General features: G+C 43.6%; 1 protein-coding gene across 1 annotated transcript in view; it reads left to right on the top strand.

The window, feature by feature from the left end:
• The first annotated feature begins 1,186 nt into the window (after positions 1–1,186).
• LOC100285732 (uncharacterized) overlaps positions 1,187–21,570 on the top strand; it is a 36,135-nt gene continuing 15,751 nt past the window's right edge. The window contains exons 1-12 of the mRNA NM_001372328.1: positions 1,187–1,565; positions 2,963–3,091; positions 3,349–3,450; positions 17,299–17,403; positions 17,508–17,583; positions 18,632–18,706; positions 19,133–19,235; positions 19,523–19,588; positions 20,167–20,242; positions 20,663–20,760; positions 20,852–20,928; positions 21,068–21,181. Coding sequence (NP_001359257.1) covers positions 1,231–1,565; positions 2,963–3,091; positions 3,349–3,450; positions 17,299–17,403; positions 17,508–17,583; positions 18,632–18,706; positions 19,133–19,235; positions 19,523–19,588; positions 20,167–20,242; positions 20,663–20,760; positions 20,852–20,928; positions 21,068–21,181 — 1,356 coding nt within the window. The 5' untranslated portion in view covers positions 1,187–1,230. The remainder of the gene's footprint in view (positions 1,566–2,962; positions 3,092–3,348; positions 3,451–17,298; positions 17,404–17,507; positions 17,584–18,631; positions 18,707–19,132; positions 19,236–19,522; positions 19,589–20,166; positions 20,243–20,662; positions 20,761–20,851; positions 20,929–21,067; positions 21,182–21,570) is intronic.

Raw genomic sequence — 21,570 nt, 5'->3', positions numbered from 1 at the left:
GCTCGAGTTATTGGAATTTGGAAGACAAGCAGAAAGGCACGGTCTGCTACGTACTGTTGACAGCACGAGACATTAGGCAGATCCCGATTGATGCCTAGACGGATGATTGGGAATAATAATTGCAGGATAGGGGGCCGGGGCCAAGCCAAGGGCGCATGGCCGCTCGGTGGAGCTAAGCAGCCTCGCCGAACAGCTAATCTCCCCTGTCGTTGGTTCGTCCAAGGTCGCAGGTAAATAAAAAAATACCCGGAAAAGAAAGAAAGAAAGAAAAAAAAAGCAAGAATGTTGGCACGAGCAGCGTGCCCCCTCCTGCACCGCACCGCACCGCACCTTTGTGATTGTGAACCAGGCGGCCCCACACGCCGCGCTATATACTTCTTCCAAAACACAAGTTCAAGACGGGGCAGTAAAAGCCAGTAAACGCAGAAGATGCGGTCCAATTCACAATCATTGCAGCTGGTGCGGAATGGTACTGCTGGATCGGGATGCAACGAGTGCCTCATCAGTCTCACAGCCTGTCACATTTACACATAATGAAATATTAGAGTAGGATCTAGTTTACTGAGCAGTGTAATTATTATGAATCATATATATATAGTATCCAACAAGAAATTTGACTGTAACAATCATATATATAGTTGTCAGTAAAGGTGATTTGCTAAACAATATTGCAACTACTCCAGCTACCATCTCCATCTATCTATAATATAAATCGCGCATTAAAAAGCGTCACAGTAGTTTGCTGTATGCCAGATAAGCGGCCGGTCCATGAGCCTGGTCCACGCGCCGCGTGCCCCGCACGTCCACTAGCGCCTGTCTCCCTCGTTGCAATCACCACGCCGCCGGAGTCCGGAGGGCAGCGTGCGAACTGCGAAACCGAACTCGGGGAGAGGAAGGAATCTCCTACCAGCCGGCAGCCAACACCCAGCATTCGTGCTCCCGTAGCCTTCGTCGTCCCCAGCCCCACGGCCGCTGCGTCGCCTTCCCCTCTCGGTCGAAACCACAACGGCCTCTTCCGGCATAACAATATGCACCGAATATTCAGCTCATCCGCTCTCCTATAAAAACGAAGCGCAAATCCAAAAAAAAAAAAACCCCGCCCGCACGACGCATTGTCCGTTCCGTTTGGACCCATGATATATCTCGCTGGGATCTTGACCGTGCGCGAGACGAATCTCCTCGTGCGGTAACCGATACCCCCCAAGTCAAAAATCAGCCCATAAAATTTTTATGGGCGGAGGATCACCCGTCGCCGCAGTTCAGGACGCGAGCGACGACGGCGCCAGGGTCGTGGTGCTAGTCGCGGGTTCTCCCGTCGATTCCGCCTCCGATTCCCTCCCTCCTCCCGTTGCGGCGACTCCTGCTCCTGCGGCGGAGGCCAAGCAGGAGTCGGTGTCGGAGACGGAGGAAACTAAGCAGGCGGCGGCGGCGGCGGCAGCACCAGCAACAGCGGCAGGAGGTGTGCAGGCCATGGCGGTCACCGTAGTGCGGGACGTCGAGACGGGCCTGGACGCGAGCACCAGCGACCGGGACGGTGACAAGCCTTCCTGGTTCACACCTAAGAGGTAATCCCCCCCAACCCGTAGCAGAGCTCGATTGAGTACCATCGTCGTAGGCTCGGCTGTGGTAGGCTTTATCTGTTTCCGTTGCATCTGGTTTGAGGAGCTCTGAGGGCGGTGTTGACCTCGGGTTTGGGCGATTTGCTTGCTTATTTGTTCTGAGGATTTTTTTTGCTTCTCTTGAGCCCCAATTGGTCGTACTGGGACTCGATTTGCTGGGTCTGAGAAATTGGGTTATCCGGAGCTCCAGTTCGACGTTGTGCTGTAGCTCATTTAAGCTGTTGGGTTGCTTGCCAGCTGCTCGGGATTAACTTAAGCTTCTGGCGATGTTCAAGTGCGGTGGGATCTGAGCAGGCCAGCGGAGGTAGCGGTTTAGTAGTTCGAACTGGAGCAACAAATCATTTGGTGCGGTGTGTTTCATTAGTTAATTCGGAGCTTGCTTGTCGCTCTGGTTGTTCCATTCGTGACTCGGAGTTCTCGAATTTCTACGTTTCTCCTCGTTCGCTCGCTTTCGTGGTATGGAATTGCGTTTTCAATTCAGTGTTGGCCCGATGCACCTTTTTTTTTATTAGGCAACTGCTGTGCTGGCAACCCTTTTCAGCCAGATAGCCAGATTGGTTAAATTTATTTTACTGTACATTGCAATTGGAAGGGACCTTTTTCAGTTTAGGTCAACTGTAGGCTGTACCTTCTATTGCCTGCATGTATATTCTGCTGAGACAGGGCGACCGTTGGATCCCAATATTATCGAGATGGAAGCTGGAGAGTTGGTTATTTGGTTTCCCACCTGTCCTCCGGTCATATGAGCATTTGATATGAAAGTTTGGTTCTGTTCTGTTGTATGGTTACTGCCTCTGAGTTGATTATTTAGTATTGTAATCATATTCTCAGGATGCTGCTGAATTTTATTCAAGTTTTCAAGCTCATCTTTTCTCATTTTTTTCTGTTGGGTTTCAAATGTAGCCTGACATGACTTATTGCCACAATAAACTGTTATGTAGTCTTTAGTACGAATTTTTCTTTATGTAGATTGTATCAGCAATTCGAATTAAGTTCGGCTGTTTGAACTGTTGCACAGCTGCAGTTGTAATCTATAGAGACAAAGTAGAAGCCGATACAGATTAAAGCCAAGCGAACAGCCTGGCTTTAATCCGTATCGGCTTCTACTGCTTCTACAGTGAAGCTTGGCTATAATCCGTACCGGCTTCTATAGTGTTTTTATCTCTATAGATTACAACTGCAGCTGTGCAACAGTTCAAACAGCCGACCTTAATCCGAAGCTAACAGCCCCACGGTTTACTTTGGCATACGACATAAACAATTCAGTATATCTATCTACCTATCTATCTATATATATATATATATAGACACACACTGATTTGTTTATTATTCTACACATGCAGATTACTTGTCATGTTCTGCATTATCAACATGCTGAACTATATTGATCGAGGAGTAATAGCAAGTAATGGGGTCAATGGTACCCGCAAAAGTTGTTCTGGTGGCACATGCACCTCGGGCTCAGGAATTCAGTAAGCTCTACAAGAATTCTTTTTCTCAAACTGATGGATTTTATATGATATAAATGATTTAATATACTTTGGTTTATGAGATAAAATGAGTGCCAGGATTACCAGAAAGTTATTTATGCTATTGTCTTCTGCTGACACGATTCCTCTCCTATCCTGTCATTTTTTATATTACTTAAGTCACCACCTGTCTACTGCCTTAAGGTGCAATATGTTAGCCTTACCTCGTCCTATTTACTTAGTATCTGTCTTACCTACAGAGGAGACTTCAATCTTAATAATCTTGAAGATGGTACACTGTCCTCAGCATTTATGGTTGGGTTGTTGGTGTCTTCGTTGATATTTGCAAGCCTTGTAAAAAGGTTAGCTCTCTCTTTATTATTCTATTTAAATATAATAACATTCCGGAATGCTAAATTCAGTCTGCATCTTTGGTAGCATTACATGCACAATACACTGCTACTAAACTGAATCTACAAGTACTAGAAGTCTAGAACTCTAAATTTTATTAGCTGACATCATTTTTTCTCATTCATTCGCAGTTTCTTTTTTTTATTGTTGGGTTTGTGTATAGAATTCAAATTTGGGTCTATGGTGTATTCAAATTTGGTGAATTCAAGTTTGAAGAGAACAATTAGGGCGAGTGGGCGATCATTCTCTATGGTTCACATACTGGCAGAAAGTTTAATGATTAGTTGATTACAATTTAGATTAAATGCAACATCTCTGCATTTAGCTATGTACGTGCAGTTGTCATTTTTAGTAATCTAGTCTATGCTAGTTTATTTAACTCATAAACTGGACACCAAAATTCTCCGTGTTTGGTTTGAGGCCAAGGTTGGGTTGGATATGACCATCCAAGTTTTAGTAATATGGACATAAGTCTTTTGTTTGGTAGGGTGGATCAGTGGATGTGACAAGCCAGTTTTTGTACAGTTGGAGGGACGAGGGTGGATGGTATGTTGATAGTCAAAATCACAATTTACAAAGCTTACAAAGACTTATTATTTTTTCTTGCCATGATAATTCTTAATTAAGAATGCAGCATGCTAACTATCATAAATACTACTCTAATAGACACATCAGTTGTCCACTATTCAATGCACTAATACTCTCTCTAGTCACAGATAAGTGTCGCTTTGGGGCCTTTTGAAGTCATTTTTTTCCAAACACCACTTGTCTGTGAAGGATTAACTTCAGCCAACCTCAAACATGACTTGTTTGTGACTTAAAGGAGTACCGATCAATATGATCTCGCAGTATAAATACTAATCAGTAATACTGCATCCTTTGTTCCAAGTTGTGATTTGTTTCAGCTTTTCTTGATACATAGCTTTTGATACGCACCTAGACATAGGTTCTGTATATAGTTTTTACTACACATCTAGAAAAGCTAAAACGACATAATTTGGAAGGGAGGGAGTACTAATTATCACTATTGATCAATATTAGACATGGAGGATGACCTCATCAGACTGGGAAATAGAAGGCAGATCAGTAGATCAATCCATTCAGCATCAATGAGGAATATCCATATAAGTTAGAACTGATAGCCTTTTCCATCTGCCCTGCAACCAAACACCACGAAAAAGTGGATGGCCAGCCCTCATCCACACAAGCAAGTATCTAGTGTCTTGGTGCTCCTTCCGTCCCCAAAAGAATGTCATTCCAACTTTGTTCTCCGTCAAACCATTTTAAGTTTGACCAAGTTATTAAAGAAATCTATGATACAAAATATGTACCATTTGATTCCTCGTGAAATATATTTTCACAGCGTATCTGTTTAGTGCCACAAATGTTAATAATCTTTTCTATAAAATAGCCAAACTTAAATCTAGAATGACACTCTTTTTGGGAAGGAGGGAATATGTTTTAATTAACAATGCCAATTTACTCTGATGTCATTGGTCGAGAAAAAGTAAATAAATGACCAAACAGAAACTGTGGTTTCATCACTATGTTGCCTCTGCTGTAATTATGTTCTTAGCTCTTTTTAGAGGCCTCAATAGTAATAACTAATAAGTTCTCTTAAGTGACAACGGTTAGATTCTATGGTGCCTAGGATCGATTCCTAAGCCCCTAGAATACCAATCCGTATCTACAATACCTCGATGATGAGTAGATCTATTCTACTGAGGGGTATAGGTACACATACCTTCGTTGTTGTTCCTGGCCACCATCGCGGCGGCGTCTTGCAGCGAAGACCCGCCTCCTCCTCTTCGATCTCCCTGCATGTGACGAGGAGATTAGTTCCCATCGTTGATCGGCGGTGGATCAACTCCTTCAGTAGCATCTGCAAGGGGAGGCTTAGATCCGGTTCCCAATGGGGAGATGGGGAACGATTAGGATTAATCCTACCCCGGTTACTGTTAATTGGCTAATATAGAGGACACATCCTAACAATCTAACCTTTGTTCTCTACATACCTTTCACTCAAAACTTTTATGAATTCCATCCTTTGACAAGTTTACACATAGAGTCCATTGCGTGACAATGATTTATTAAGTATCACTGCACTCATTGACTACAACATGCTCCCCTGCTTCAGAACGAAAAGACTTTACTAGGTTGCAATCCGTAGCCCCTGTGATTCAGGATCATAGGTACTCCTTTAAGCCCATGCCGGCTGCGTGCTTACTAAACACGCTGGGTGGAAGACCTTTTGTGAGCGGATCCGCAAGCATATGATGGGTTCTTATATGCTCAACTTCAATGGTGTGATCCAGAATCTTCTCCTTAACAATATGACACTTAATGTCAATATACTTGGCAGAGCCACTTGACTTATTGTTATGGGAGAAAAATACCGCTGCCTCATTGTCGCAGTAAATTCTCAGTGGTCACTCTATGCTATCAAACACTCTTAATCCGGGTACGAATTTCTTTATCCATATCGTCTGTCCAATTGCCTCACACGTAGCTACAAACTCAGTGTGCATTGTCGACGATGCTCTCGCTGTCTGTTTGCAACTCTTCCAAGAAATAGCTCCCCCAGAGAGCATAAATATATACCCTGAAGTGGACTTCAGTGTATCTGTACACCCTCCCCAGTTGGTATCTGCATGACTGCATATCCAACTATTTGTAGGGGACTAGATCTTCTGTACGTAATATGAGACCTTTAGTACCTTTAATGTACCTTAGAGCCTTCTTGACTGCTTTGCAGTTATCTATGTCTGGATTCTTCTGATAGCGTCCTAGCATCCCGGTGGTAAAAGCTAAGTCAGGACGAATACATACTTGAGCATACATAATGCTTCCGATATCTGAAGCATATGGTACTGACTTCATCTTGTTTTTCCCATACTGATTCTTGGGACACTGATATTCCCCAAACTTATCACCTTGACTATTGGACCAGGCGAGACATTACACTTGTGCATGTTGTACCTCTTTAGTACATTTTCTATATATGACTTCTGTGAGAGTCCTAATACTCCCTTTTGTCTGTTTTTGAATTTCTATTCTAAGAACATAAGATTCTTCTCTCATATCTTTCATATCAAAGTTCGAGGAAAGAAACCTTTTTGTTTCCGCCAGTAGATCCTTATCACTACTAGCTAAGAGTATGTCATCGACATACAGAACAAGAAAGATATACTTTCCTTTCCTAAATTTCGCATAAATGCAATTGTCTTCCTTGTTTTACTCGAAACCAAACCTTCTGATAGTCTGATCAAATTTGATGTACCACTGTCTGGAGGCCTGTTTTAATCCATAAATGGACCTCCTTAAGTGACATCCCATGTGTTATTTACCGTTCACGACAAAACCCTTTGGTTGTGCCATGAACACGTTTTCTACTAACTCTCCATTTATGAATGTTGTCTTTACATCCATCTGATGGAGCTCTAGATCAAAATGAGCAACAAGTGCCATAATGATCCTGAATGAATCTTTTGTTGAGACAGGTGAGAAGGTTTCATGGTAGTCAATGCCTTTTCTCTGTGTGAACCCTTTGGCCACAAGTCTAGTCTTGTATCTTTCTACATTCCCTCTGGAGTCACGCTTGGTCTTGTAGACCCACTTACAGCCTACTGTCTTGGCTTCTTGAGGAATGACTTCTAAGTCTCAAACTTTGTTCATTCTCATGAATTCTAATTCATCTTTCATGGTCGATAACCATTTGGATGAATTTGCGCTTCTCATAGCGGCTTCAAATGTAGTGGGATCACCTTCTGTATCAATGTCCTCACTCATATAAATCTCATCACTTCCTGTGTCTTCTGTTGTATAGACTTTATAGTCATCAGGGATTGCAGATTTTCTGTGCCTCTGTGACCTCCTGAGACTTGGTTCTGGTTCAGGTTCAGGTTCAATCTGGGGCTCCTGCAATGGTGCGTCACTTGGCGCAACACTGTCTTCTGAACTTTCCTATGCAGCTAGATCAGGGCCTAGATGCGCAGAAGGTGAAGCTACTTGCTCTGTAGTAGTTGCACTAAGTGATGCAACATTTGCAGTAGGGATTTCACCCACAATCGGTATGACTATTGGTGGGACCACAGTGGGTATCGAGAAGTATGGTTTTTCAACCATCGTTAACGGGACATACGTCCTCTTTTCCTGAATGTCAACCTCTCTGAGTACCTTACTCCCCTTGATCATGTCGTTGTTTGTTTTAGCTTTTTTCAGATTCTGGCCACCAGAAGCTGTTGCAGACTACCAAACGACTAGCTTTTCAGCCCGCTTCTATAAAAATCAACGTGAATATAGAATCGGCTGAGTCGTTATGATAGTAGTAAACTATCACTTTCGGCATCATAAACCCTATTGACTCTTTTATCTTTCTTCACATGTAATCACCACGATACTCAGATTCTTTCCACAACCAGATTCTGATCGCAGCCAGATTATCAGAAAAGCTCCTCAGAAAAAGATGAACCAAATAGGCCCCATGTCATCCTCTAGGAAAATGACATGTCTGGTTTCTATAAACTTGATTTGTCTGCCTGGGCAGTAAAATCTATAACCCTTCGATCTCTCAGGGTATCCAATAAAATGGAATCTAGTGGTTCTCTCATCTAGCTTTCCCTATTCAGGATTAAATATTCTAGCTTCTTCTGGACAACCCTATTTGTGGAATATTCTAGCTTCTGCTGGACAACCCTATTTGTGGAAGTAGTTGAGCGTGGGGTTTCTGCTAGTCCACAACTCATATGGAGTTTTAGCCACTGATTTACTAGGAACTCTGTTGAGTATATATATACATAGCGGGTTTTAAAGTCTCCATCCATGGACCCAATGGTAAGTTAGAGTAACTAAGCATACTCCTTACCATATCCATTAGCCTTTTGTTACACCTTTTGGCAACCCCATTCTGTTGAGGTTCACCAGGTGTTGAATATTGAGCAACAATACCATTTTCACTTACGATCTGATCTGACAATCTTTATTTTCAAATCGTGTCGAGTTAAACCCATATACTGTCCTAACTGAAAAAGGACCACAAATATCTGTATGAATAATTTCTAACACTCTCGTATTATGCTTAGCATTTTTCTTAACCTGCTTCGCAAATTTACCCTTAATGCAATCTCTGCATTGCTCTAAGTCTGTGAAGTCTAGGGGATGAAGAATCTGTTCTCTAACGAGACATTCTATTCCTCCTCGAAATATGACCCAAACGATAGTGCCATAATTTCGACGAGGTTTCTCCATCACTTCGTTTTCTTTTTCTGCCACTGTTGGTTGGATCGTTCTCTGGTGTATCTAATACATTAACAACATCGTTGTGCGAAAGTAAATAAAGCATATCTCGTCCGATGGCGAGACCAACATCTTTATTATCAAACTGAATGACATATTGTCTATCACCGAAATGACATTGAATGTGCTGATCATCTAATTTATAAACTGAAATAAGGTTTCTTCGCAAGGAAGTAGAGTATGTCTCTCAACAACAGTACAAAACCATTAGGTAAACTAAGATGTAGATCTCCAATGGCCTCGACTGCTGCTTCGACTCCATTTATCACTCTAATTGTTCTTCGACCCTTTGAGAGCCTTTGGCTTGAACAGAGTCACTGTAGATAGTTGGCAACATGAACAGTTGCACCTAAGTCAATCCACCAATAATAACTGGTATATTCTAAGCATAAAGCCTCATTTATAAATGTAACTTGGTCCTTACCACTCTCTAGAAGAAACTGTAGGAATTTAGGGCACTTCTTTTTATAATGATCTGTCTTCTTGTAGTAGAGGCAGATATCAGGGGGAACTGAGAAGCTGCCTCCTTGTTTTGACTGATTGTTGTTGCTGGAAGAAGTCTGGTTATACTGTTTACCCTACTTCTTGAACTTCTCTGAGTTCTTATTCTGTTTAGGGATATTGCCTTTTACGAAGTTAATTGAGTTTCCAGTCTGCTTCAACCTTTCTTCCTCCTGGACACACTGTGTCAAGAGTTGATCTATGTTCCACTTATCAGTGACACTGGTGTTATACTGGATATGAAAAGTCTCAAACTCCTTGCACAGAGACTTCATTATTATAAACACCACAAATTTCTCGTGCAAAGGAGACCCGAGTTATTTGTTTATCTTATCAACGATGGATATCTTTTTCTGGATAAATGGTCTGACACCATTTTCATCGTATTTTGCATTTACAAACTCGGTCATTAGAGAGCAAGCATGTCTTAGAGGACGCTTTATGATGAGAGGCTACCCTCTTAAGGTACTCTTTGGCAGTTTCAAAGTCTGGTACTCTGGTATGAAACTTTTAAGAGGCTCCTTGGTGCTTCTCTTAAGAATAATCATACATTTATCATTTGACCTCTCTCACTTGACTTTGTCGATGCTGTATTGCATCCACGTGTGATCAAGTTGGAAGTGTCCACTGTAGGCTCTGTTGGTCTATCAAACCGCAATGAGTAATCTATTTCACTCACTGTGGTTATTATATAAATATCCTCTCGCCAAGAATGGTAATTACTACCATCTAGCGGTTTAATCTGAGCATTCTTTTTTTTTTTTCGAACACGCAGGAGAGCTGCGTATTATTGAATTAAGAAGAGGGGTCTAAAATTAGACCAAATACAAACACAACAGAAAAAAAGAAATAAAGAAGAAAAACGAAGAAAGAAAGAAAATAAACAAGGCCTACTGGACTCTCTACTAGAGCCCTACAAGACACCTGGAATGGGAGCTGTAATAAGGGCAAGATGCTTGGCCCCCGCAAACTTCCAAATAATAATTTCTTCTTCAGCTCTTCTAATAGCCCCCTCCAGGCTAGGTGTAACTCTATCAAAAACACATCCATTTCTATGGTTCCAGAGAGTCCAAAGCCCAAGGGTAATCAAGGAATTGAGCCCTTTTTTAGCAATTCCCTGAACCAGCTCACTGCTTCTGCTCCACCATTCCATTGCTTTAGTTTCTCCCACCACAGGAGCAAAGGCGGATAAGTTGACCTGTCCCAACAGCTGAAACCAAAAACTCCTAGCAAAAACACACCCCACCAAGATGTGATCTATAGTTTCTTCCTCTTGGTCACACAAGACACATTTGTCAGGATGGCTAAGTCCTCTCTTCTGCAGACGATCTGCTGTCCAACATCTTCCAAGATCAGCAAGCCATAAAAAGAATTTACATTTGGGAGGGGACCAGGTTTTCCAAATAAGATCCCAATACTTAGCCATGGTCGACCCGATGAAGAGGCCATTATACGCTGCTTTTGCTGAATAAATTCCATCATTAGCGAACCTGAAAATATGCTTATCCTCCCTGTCTGGATAAAGCTGGACATTTTGAAGTTCATCCCAGAGATCAAGCAGATCGGCAAAGACACCTACTGTCAAGGCCCCTTTAATATCAGTTAACCATTTTCTGTCTGTCAAGGCCTCAAGCACAGTTCTGTTGTTCCTAATCCTTTTTGGCACCGCTGCAAGCAGCCGAGGAGCAATGTCTTCAATATTCTTTCCGTGGACCCAACGATCTTGCCAAAATAAGGTTGAAGACCCATTCCCAATGTTAGTGAGCAGGGCAGTGTAGAAAAAGGCCTTTATTTTGTTGGATATCTGCAAGGGCAATGAGGCCCAAGGCCTATCCGGATCTGTTTTGCGCAGCCACAGCCATCTCATTCTTAAGGCCCATCCTAGTTCTTTAAGACTAGAAATCCCAAGTCCACCAATTTCCAGAGGTCTACAGACTCTTCCCCAAGCTACTAAACAATGTCCTCCTCTGACCTCTTTCCTTCCACGCCAGAGAAAACCTTTTCTGATCTTGTCAATAGCTTTGAGCGAGGCTGTGGGTATGTCAACTGCCATGACTAGATATATAAGCATGCCAGTCATCACATACTGAACCTGCACTCTTCTGCCTGCCCTTGTCATGAGATCCGCTTTCCACCCAGAAAGTTGATCAGCCACTTTGTCAATAATGGGCTGCATCTGATTTTTGGACAGCCTTTTTAGAGACAAAGGCAGACCAAGGTATTTGCAGGGGAAAGACGAGAGATCGCAGGGGAGCCAATCATTGAGGGTGACCAGCTCTTCCTGACCACATCGAATTGGATACACACTGCTTTTCTGAATATTAGTTTTTAATCCTGAAGCTTCTCCAAACAGATTCAGAATGCCTAGAACAGTATGGATTTCACTCTCCCTTGGGTGGAAGAATAGAACTGCGTCATCAGCATAAAGCGAAATTCTGTGGTGTAGTGGTTTGGAGGAGAGAGGCTGAAGCTGTCCCTCCTCATCCGCTTTAGCCACCATACATCCAAGGATGTCCATTACTAAAATAAAAAGCATAGGGGAGAGGGGATCCCCTTGCCGCAGTCCTCTCAAATGGTGGATGGTGTGCCCCGGAACTCCATTGAGTAGAACCTGTGTGGAGGCAGTTGCTAAAAGGCCACACAAGGTATCTCTCCAAATCTGCCCAAAACCCAATTGCTGGAGGACTTCAAGCAGAAAAGGCCAAGATACAGAATCAAAGGCTTTAGTGATGTCAAGCTTTAAAAGAACCCTTGGTTGGCCTTGCTGGTGAAGCAATCTAGCAGTCTGCTGGACCAACATGAAGTTGTCTTGGATGAAACGGCCTTTAATAAAGGCACTCTGCCTTAGAGACACTAGATCATGCAGTCGCTGGGACAATCTGTTGGCCATCAACTTGGTGACAAGCTTAGCAATGCTATGTACCAAACTGATAGGTCAAAAGTCTTTCACCTCCTCAGCCCCCTCCTTCTTAGGGATAAGGGTAACAAATGCAGTGTTAAGTCTCCCAAACTGCTGAAATTTTCTGCACCAAATTGCAGCAATAACAGCCATCACATCCCTTTTGATAATTGGCCAACAAACCTTATAAAATCTACCTGTGTACCCATCAGGCCCTGGAGCCTTGTCTGAAGGAAGCTGCATTATGGATTCCAGAACCTCATTTTCACCAATCTGCGCATCTAAATCAGACAGGTCATGTGAAGGTAGACCCAGGTAATCCAAATCAACAGTCAAGGATCTGTCCTCCTTGCAGCCCAGAAGCTTGAAATAAAACTCATCTACCGCTCTGGCCTTCTCGCCGTGGTCAGTGAATGTGTGCACCCCTGAAACAATCTTGGCAACAAAGTTCTTCCTTTGCCTGTGCCTAGCATGCATATGAAAAAGTTTGGAGTTGGCATCGCCTTCCTTAATCCAACTGATTCTGGACCGAAGGCGGGCAATAGTGCGCTTGAGGGAGGCAAGGGCTAAGGAATGCTTTTTAAGACCTCTCAAGAGCCAAACCTCCAATGGTGACAAGAGTCGAGAGTCTTGGGCGATCTCCAACTGATGAAGAATTTCTCTAGCAAGTGCCAACTGGGAGGACACATGGCCAACCTTCTTAGCACTCCATCCCTGCAGAGCCTTGGCAGTTGATTTCAATTTCAGATCAAATGTCAGGAAAGGGCAGCTTCTTTCACTAACTGAATTCCAAGCTTCCGAAACTACATCTTGGAACCCTTCCAATTTTGGCCAAAAGGATTCAAAATGAAACCGACGCTTGCCAGAACACATACTGTTAAGCCCAAGAATCAGTGGGCAGTGATCTGAGTCCTCTGAAGCAGCACTTTGAAGGAGATGGTTAGGAAACAATGCATCCCAATCGGTAGTGCATAGAACTCTATCCAGTCTGACCAGTGTTGGTGAAGTTTGATGGTTAGACCACGTATATTTGCGACCAACAAGGGGAGTATCAATCAGGCCAACATCATTGATAAACTTTCTGAAACGACCCATCATAGTTCTATTAATATTATCATTATTCTTGTCTTCAGCCTTGTAGATGAGATTAAAGTCTCCCACAATTACCCAAGGCTCAGAGCAGATGCTTCTGATATGCCTCAACTCTTGGAGAAAAAGGATCTTTTCAGTATTACTTTGAGGTCCGTAGACACAGGTCAGCCACCAAGACTGCCCAGTAATTCTCTGAAATTGCAAGGAGATACTATAAGAATCCACTCTGTTAAGCCCTGTCACCTTGATATGCTTTTTCCATGAAATCAGAATTCCCCCACTAGCACCATCTGATGGCAGCATTATATACTGATCAAAATCTGCTCCCAAAATAGTCAGCATCTTTCCTCTGCTGATTTCCTGCATTTTTGTTTCCTGAAGACAGATAACGTCTGCACCACAAGCATCAATGCACGTTCTAACAGAACATTGTCTAGATGCAGAATTCAGACCCCTTACATTCCAGCTCAAGATTTTTTTGGATCCATTACAAACCACTTACATCAGCGACCTCTAAACGACAATTTAACAGGCACTAATGCCAACACTGGTACTTCCCAACTTGAGATCATCTGGCACCACCCATCCAAAAAAGGACGCCAGCGCCTCAATATGTGAAACAGGAAGTTCAGTGGAGAACACTTTCAGATAGTCTTCTCTGGCTTGCTGGGTGACTGCCCCAGGGTCCCCAATCACTTTCAAGGCCTGCATGACTTTCTTTGTGGTTCTTGAAGATAAGTCCATCTTGTCAAATTCAACTCCCACGCCAGCAATTCGACGGCTGCGGCGTGGGATAATTTCTGCAATTTGGGCATTTTTCAACGTCATAAAAGGGGGGTCCCCTGGTGTTGCAAGAAGGCCTGAGATCTTTTTGGAAAGTTTATCCAGGAATTGTTTGTTCATGGGCTGTGTACTGTTTGTTTGGGTCTCCTGTAAAGCTGACTGACTATCATCAGTAGTAACTGCCAGGCTGACCTCTCGCGCCGTGGGCACTGCATTTTCATCAGAGTCCGTGCCTGGAATTGCTGGTGCTGGCAGAATACCAGAGACTTCTTCCACAATTTGTTTAAGGAATACCTCTTTTTTGGCTGTTACAGGGTCCGTGCCTTCCATCTGCAGGGCTGGAATAATATTATTTTCCGTTGTTTCTTCAGCAATTTCAACTAGCGGCTTATTATGCTTCTTTTTTCTATGATAAACGAGCAGGCTTGGTGCCTCTATGAGCCTTCTTTCTGATGTTGCAGCGGCCTGTCTTTGGAAACAATGCTGATGGGAATGTTCCTCAAAATGCACCGGAGCCGAGGCCTCTCCTAAGGGAGCCTCCAGGCCCGCACGGTGTTTGGTACTTGGAACCGAGCACAATTCTCTAGTAATACTCTGCTGCCCACTAGGATTGCAGTTCGACTGGTCAGAAAAAACAGCATGTTGAGCTTGCTCTTCAGTGTGCACCGGAGCCGAGTCATCCCCGTGGGGATTCTCAAGGCCCGCACGGTGTTCAGTAGTGTGGTCGCTGCATTGGTTTTCAATGTGCACCGGAGCCGAAGCCTCTCCGAAGGGAGCCTCAAGGCCCGCACGGTGAATGAGATTTGGAACCAAGCACAAATCTCCAGTGAAATTCTGCTGCCCAAAGAGAATGCAGTCCATTTGATCAGAAAAAACAGCATGTTGGGCTTGCTCTTCAATGTGCACCGGAGCCGAGTCATCCCCGTGGGGAGTCTCTAGGCCCGCACGGTGTTCTCCGTTGAGATCGCAGCAAGGGCCATCCACAGAATTGTCCAAATCAGAAGGGATATGATTCGTTTGTTTGGAATCCAAGCATCTGGGACCCAGTCTATCTTTGGCTGAACGACGTTGCTGTCCCAGCTCCTCAAGATTGCTAGCATTGATGCCATCCCGTGGTCGCCCACGTGGAGAGTGTGACCGGAACCGCCGGTATGACCGAGGGCCATCATCATGATCACGGGGCGACGACGGTGAGGCAGAGACCAAAGGAGCAGCAGCAGCTAAAGAAGAAATAGACCATCTGATCTTCACTGTATAACCCAGAGAAATGACTCCTTGCGAATCTCCAGTAGGTGCCTGCAGAGGCTCAGTAATCCAGAGCTCCCGTGACTCCGGAATCATGGATGTATCAATGCACCAGGCAGAACATCTGAAGGAAACCAGGTCACTCAGGCCAGAGGTATCTGAGTGCACCTTAAATAGCCAAGCAAATGGATTTATTAAATGCTCCACCGTAGCCGTCTCCCACACGTGCACTGGGATGCCATCTAATTCCAGGTTAACCAGCTGAGGAAGGGTTCTGCCAGAAGAGTTGAAAAATCTAGACCATCGCTTGCAGACCACTGTGAAAGTTGCAGCCCGCTGAATGGACCACCTCGTGTCGAGCCTTTGAGCCATGTCTTCAGACGGGAGAACCAGCAGAAAACTACTTGGTGATAAGCGACGGAGAACAAGGGAGTCTTCAGTGATTTCCAATCTTGGTGAGAGCAGGGATGCCACTTCGAATTCAGAAACTGAGTCACGGTTGCTGATCACCGAGACAACCACTGCCAAACGAAGATCTTCCTCGGCAACAGTCATGGCGTGGCTCCAACCTAGCAAACATGGGGGTACGAGTCCTGAAGAAGGCAGATGGGGCTGCAAACAAATCCTGCTCCCATCATCTCTGGGAGGGGTGGGTGGTTTCCGTCTCTTGCGAGAGTGACGCCGGCGAGAGCGGCCCCTAATATTGACGGCATCAGCACCCCCAGCAAGGTCAGAAACCATTTCTGGAGACAAATACTGGCTGCCTGAAGTTGCAGCCACCGAAGTCTTCCTACGCCAAACCTTCCGAGGCGCTGCAGGTTGAATAGATCGCTTCGTCAGGCACAAACCACCAGAAGACGGAGGGGAAAGTCTGCTCCAGACAGACTGCAAGTTCCCAGGAGGTTGCTGCTTTCGAAGACGGGACCAGACAGAAGCTTTGCCTGGGGCGACACCACCAAGACGTGACCACACCGACTGCTTGGGAACAGCTGTGGAAATCTGAGCACGATCTGGAGCCTCCGAGCACCGGGATGCCTTATGTCCAAGCCCACAGCACTTGAAGCATCTTGTCCTTGAACGACAGTCACGTACCAGGTGATTATGGGAGAAGCAGTTGAAGCACCTGCCGGAGAGATTGGTAGGTGCAGTGCGCTGGAAATTGGCAGCCTTCAGGCGCAGCCGCCTGGAGCGCCGGGACTCAACAGTCTTCCATCCATCAGCAGCGCCGGCGTCCTTCACAGTGCCCCCCACGACCGACGGCTGAAGAGCCGCAGCCCGGAGCTCCCTACACCGCGACGCCCGTGGCTCAGACCTGGGAGTCCGACTGGCCGGAGAAGAGGGCCAGGAGCGCAGGACCACGTCGCGGAAGGAAGGGCCAGCAGGGACGCTCCCAGCGGAGCTGCAGGATCCGCCACAGTCCGCGCGCCAGCGATCCTGTTTGGTCCGCCCACCAGTCCTGGACGGAGCTTCGCACAGAGGGGGAGGATGGGAGGGAGCGGCCGCCTGCAGGGGGGCTAAATGGGAGGAGGGAGGAGCGGCGGCGCTCCCCTGTAAGGTGGCCGCCGGACCCGGAGTGGGCGCCGGCGAGGGGCATTGGGGAGTGCAAGCGTCGGCAGGGGAGGGGCGGGGTCGCGCGGGAAGGGAGGGGAAGGGACGTACCTGACGGTCCATTGGGTTAATCTGAGCATTCTGTCTAATCAGAATAGCAGTACGTGCACCTTTGCAAGTAAAACAGAAAATATTTAGGACGTCTGAAATAAATACTGAGTCGTAGAATATGCATGAATTAAATATTCAACATTGGTCAAATAATAACCATGCCAGATCTATGAAAAAAAATTCTGGTCACAAAATTCTAAACCATCGTTGGATAATCTAGAATGTTGTTACCTGTTTCATGCTCCCTTCTCTCTCCCCCCCCTATCCCAACCTTTTGGAATGCTATCAGTTCAGTTTTCCAACCAGTTATATCCCTTCTCTGCAGATATAATCCTTTCAGGCTTATTGGTGTTGGCTTGTTAGTGTGGACTATCGCAACAGCTGGTTGTGGAGTATCATTTGATTTCTGGTCAATTACTATATGCCGCATGTAAGTGCTTTATCATTGCTACCAACTATCAAGTATCTGTTAAGAAAGATTCATTGGCACTCTTCTAATCACATTGTCATTTATTCAAAATTTTTGAAACTCAGGTTTGTTGGCGTTGGCGAAGCTTCATTTATAAGTCTCGCAGCTCCATTCATTGATGACAATGCACCGGTAGCTCAGGTTATGTTGTTGCACTATTGCTCTTGTGATTTCTCTACTGTAACACATATCCAATTTATTTTTTAATACGTACGAGAGCTGCATATCATTATATCAATGAGAATAAAGGGGGATTAGAGCCTGTACATTTCCAAATAAGAGGGAGATTACACACTCCTAACAGAAAATAAAACATGAAAAATGACCCGGATCAATCATTAGATTCCAAAGTGGGGGTGGGGGGGAGATAAGACACACCGCAAAGCCCTGGCCAAACTCCAAAAGCTAAACTCAAAACTAGAGACACAATATGACCACCAATCAGAAAGGGGGAAACACTGTCGAAAACACATTGATTGCGGTGAGTCCGGATTGCCAATGCTCCTAGATGATGATTGGATTTAAGCCTTTACGGACCTGGCCATCAACTCTATCGCTGACAGAAGCCCACCAATTCAAAGGAGGTGGCATCTGACTGTGGAGACAAGGATTATAAACCAACCTTCCGCAGGACATAAAGTCACATTTGCGGGCAAAAACACGAGTGGTGAGCAGGTGGTTTAGCATTTCATCAGTCTAATCACATAATGGTCATCTTTCAGGATGAGGGAGACCATATCAGACAAGGCCATGTGTGGTCCAGTATCTGTTGTGTGCCACCAACCACATAAAGAACCTGCACTTACCAGGTGCCCAGGTCTTCCGAATTCTTTTCCAAAGCCTGAATATGTGTGCACCTTGAAACATACCTTCATAGGCAGGACACTTGTCCAAAATATATAGTTGCCTATGTTCTAACTGCAGGGAGTTTAATCCCAGACTGGATACTTGGATAGTGAAATTGTATAATTCTAGGTTTGCCTTTCTGTATGAAACAAGGACAAATGTCCAGGGGGCCTGGTACCTATGGGATAGACTTGTCCAGAGTTGGGTTTGGGCCATAGGTGCGCATAAGATTAATTCAAACAATTCTTTCATGAAGCTATGCTACAATTTTTCGCTAGTGGTTACTGTTATTTATAGTATGTCATGTCTCTTACGGCCAATGACTTCTACTTACTGTTACCAGAAAACAGCATGGCTTGGTATGTTCTACATGTGTATACCAACTGGGATAGCATTAGGCTATGTTTATGGCGGACTGGTAAGTCTTATAATGAACTCTGTTTTTCTTGTTATTTTGTTTGTGTAACAAATGTTTTCAGAATTATTTTATGAAGCACCTGATCCTTGCAATCTCATCTCTGGCGTCTCTGCCCACTAAATACCCCGTCAAATTACTATTTGTTTTCCGTTCCATGGCTTCTTTGTTTCTGGCAGTGGAAATGGGTACTGTTTTGGTAGTCAAATGATACTATAAATTATCTTTCAAAATGATAATAAAAAGGTGGCTTCTGTTGGGTTTCAACTCTAGCCTACCCCAACTGGCTTGAGACTAAAAGACTTAGTTATTGTTGTTGTATGGTCATTAAAAGAATGGGACTCATTCTTTATTATTGAGCTTATTTTTGCAAAGCTATATTGTCAATTTGCATGAACAGACTAAAAAAAATATGTTACTTCTCTTTAGGTTGGAAAATATCTGAACTGGCGTGCTGCTTTCTGGGGAGAGTCAATATTGATGGTTCCTTTTGTTATTCTTGGTTTTGTAATAAAGCCACTAAACCTCAAAGGTATTGCTTTCTCTTCTGTGTGTTTCTTATTTCATAAGCAAACAATACTGTGGGAAACCTTAACCCTAACCCGGGGTTGGGTGTTTGTATTAATAGACCAAGTTAGATGGGCCTGGCCCATTACACAGGGGTGAGACTGTAATTACAAGGGGCTAACCCCAAAACCCTAACGGGTACTCTAACAAATACTAGTATGCAATAGAAATTACAGCTTGGTATTTATCTAGTGATACATAATTTTCTTCACCTTTTGTGCCTCTTTGGGGACTTGCGGTTTTCTTTACCAGGATTTGCTCACAACACAACAAAAGAATATGGCCAGATGCTTAATCCTGAGGTTCAAGATCAGATAAGTATGTGCCTTTACCCTAGTACTGGAGACTTAATGGTTCTTGAATGCAATTTAGTTTTTGACAGAGCAATAGAAACAGTAGTCTCCATCAGAGCACTTTATTCTTTATGCTGATTCCTGAAGTTTCTTTGGATTCTGTCATCTTCTCGCGCTTCCGTCCGTCTTTGTTAAAGAAACAATTCAGAGTTGCAGAGAAGTAATTCTATAATGGGTTAACGCAATTTCTGTTTTTCTTGAAGACGAATACTAGGTTGGCATTCATAAGCATCTCAAATTTTGATAACGTAAACAATGGTTCTTGAATAAGACGGGTGTTTTAGCAAGGACATTGCCTTATTTTAATTTCCCTTTTAAATACAAAATGGTAACTTTATTTCTAGGGAAGAAATATCAACCAAGTTATATATATGTTTCCTTGGTGACCTTCTCAATACGCCTAAAGCCTGTTTGCTAAGGCCTAGTTTTATTATGCAACATGGTTCATGATAAGTAGAAGCTGGCAAGCTGCCTCCTCTTGGGTTATGGCTAATTCAGTAATTCTCCCTTATTTTGCATGTCTATATGATTTCTTCTTTCCAGATAATAATGCGACAAAGCATGTTTTGCCTGGTGGAATTGAGGATCTTTCAGGGAAGGTTCCACAAAAGTTCTCCTTGTAAGAACCTCCAGAAATCTCATTTTTCTGCAAGTGGTGAAATATTGGGTTGTTTCATATGTATTGCCTTCGTATAATGTAGTCCCTCTATTCCAAATTATAACTTTATAAGATGTTTTGACTTTTCTAGATACATAGATTTTGCTATGCACTTAGATATACCCTATGTGTCTAAATACATAATTAAAGGAATGTATCTAGAAAAGCCAAAATATCTTATAATTTATAACAAAGGGAGTATTGTTTAATATGATAAATTGATAATTTACCTGAGTTGTACACGTGTATAAAAATAATTGCCTTAGCTTTTAAAGTGATTATGAGTTACCAACTTGCTGGTTTACTGCTGTTATGTGCATAAAGGTCTTTTCTGGACCTTTTAATGATATATAAAGGCTTAGTACTGTTTTGATCCTCCAGGTCCAGTTTTTGCCACGGTATCATGACTGAAATTGGTCGCTTCAGCAAAGATATGAAAGAACTACTACAAGAGAAGGTTTTTGTCATCGTTGTTTTAGGTTAGATTGCCTCTCGTTGTCTTATGTGTACCATTGTTTTTGTACCTCTACTTATGGTTTTGGAGTTTACTTTATACCTACATTATTTCAGGTTATATATCCTACAATTTCGTCATTGGTGCTTATTCCTACTGGGGCCCAAAGGCAGGTCAAGAGATCTACAATATGGTAAATGCCCTGTCTTTAACTCACATTCGGCAATGTCTTAGCATATTTGTTCATTATAACGCTGTATTTCATAATCCATCACAACTCAGTACATTATTTGTTCACTGGGTAACTTTTCACTTTGCATTTTGGACATCAGGGGAGTGCAGATCTTATGTTTGGTGGAATTACTATAGTGTGTGGAATTATTGGATCACTAGCAGGAGGTTTCATCCTTGACAAGATAGGGTCTACTATTCCTAATGCCTTCAAGGTAATAAAATACTAGTCCCTCCGTCCCAAAATAGTACCCCCTCCGTCCCAAAATATAGTTCGTTTTAGGCTAAATATACATTAATTAATTAATCTACGGATGTAGTTTGTATGTATGTCTACATTCGCTATCATTCATTCGAATGTGCACGGAAAAGAGGCTAGAAAAACTATATTTTAGGATAGAGGGAGTATTTGTTTTAGCTCTTGATTTTTATGTCTATATTTGTATGGATGATGATGAATCTAGACACATATTATCTCCAAGTGAGGATTGGTTAAGGCGTACCCTTAAGAAGCACATCTTGGTGCTCTCCTCCTTGTCGAGATCTATAGCCCGTCTTCGGTCCAGAATTAATTGGTTGAAAGAAGGGGACGCTCATACTTCCC

This window comes from Zea mays, chromosome 2, assembly GCF_902167145.1.
Source record: "Zea mays cultivar B73 chromosome 2, Zm-B73-REFERENCE-NAM-5.0, whole genome shotgun sequence".
NCBI lineage: Eukaryota > Viridiplantae > Streptophyta > Magnoliopsida > Poales > Poaceae > Zea > Zea mays.
This window is presented reverse-complemented; position numbering and strand designations above follow the sequence as displayed.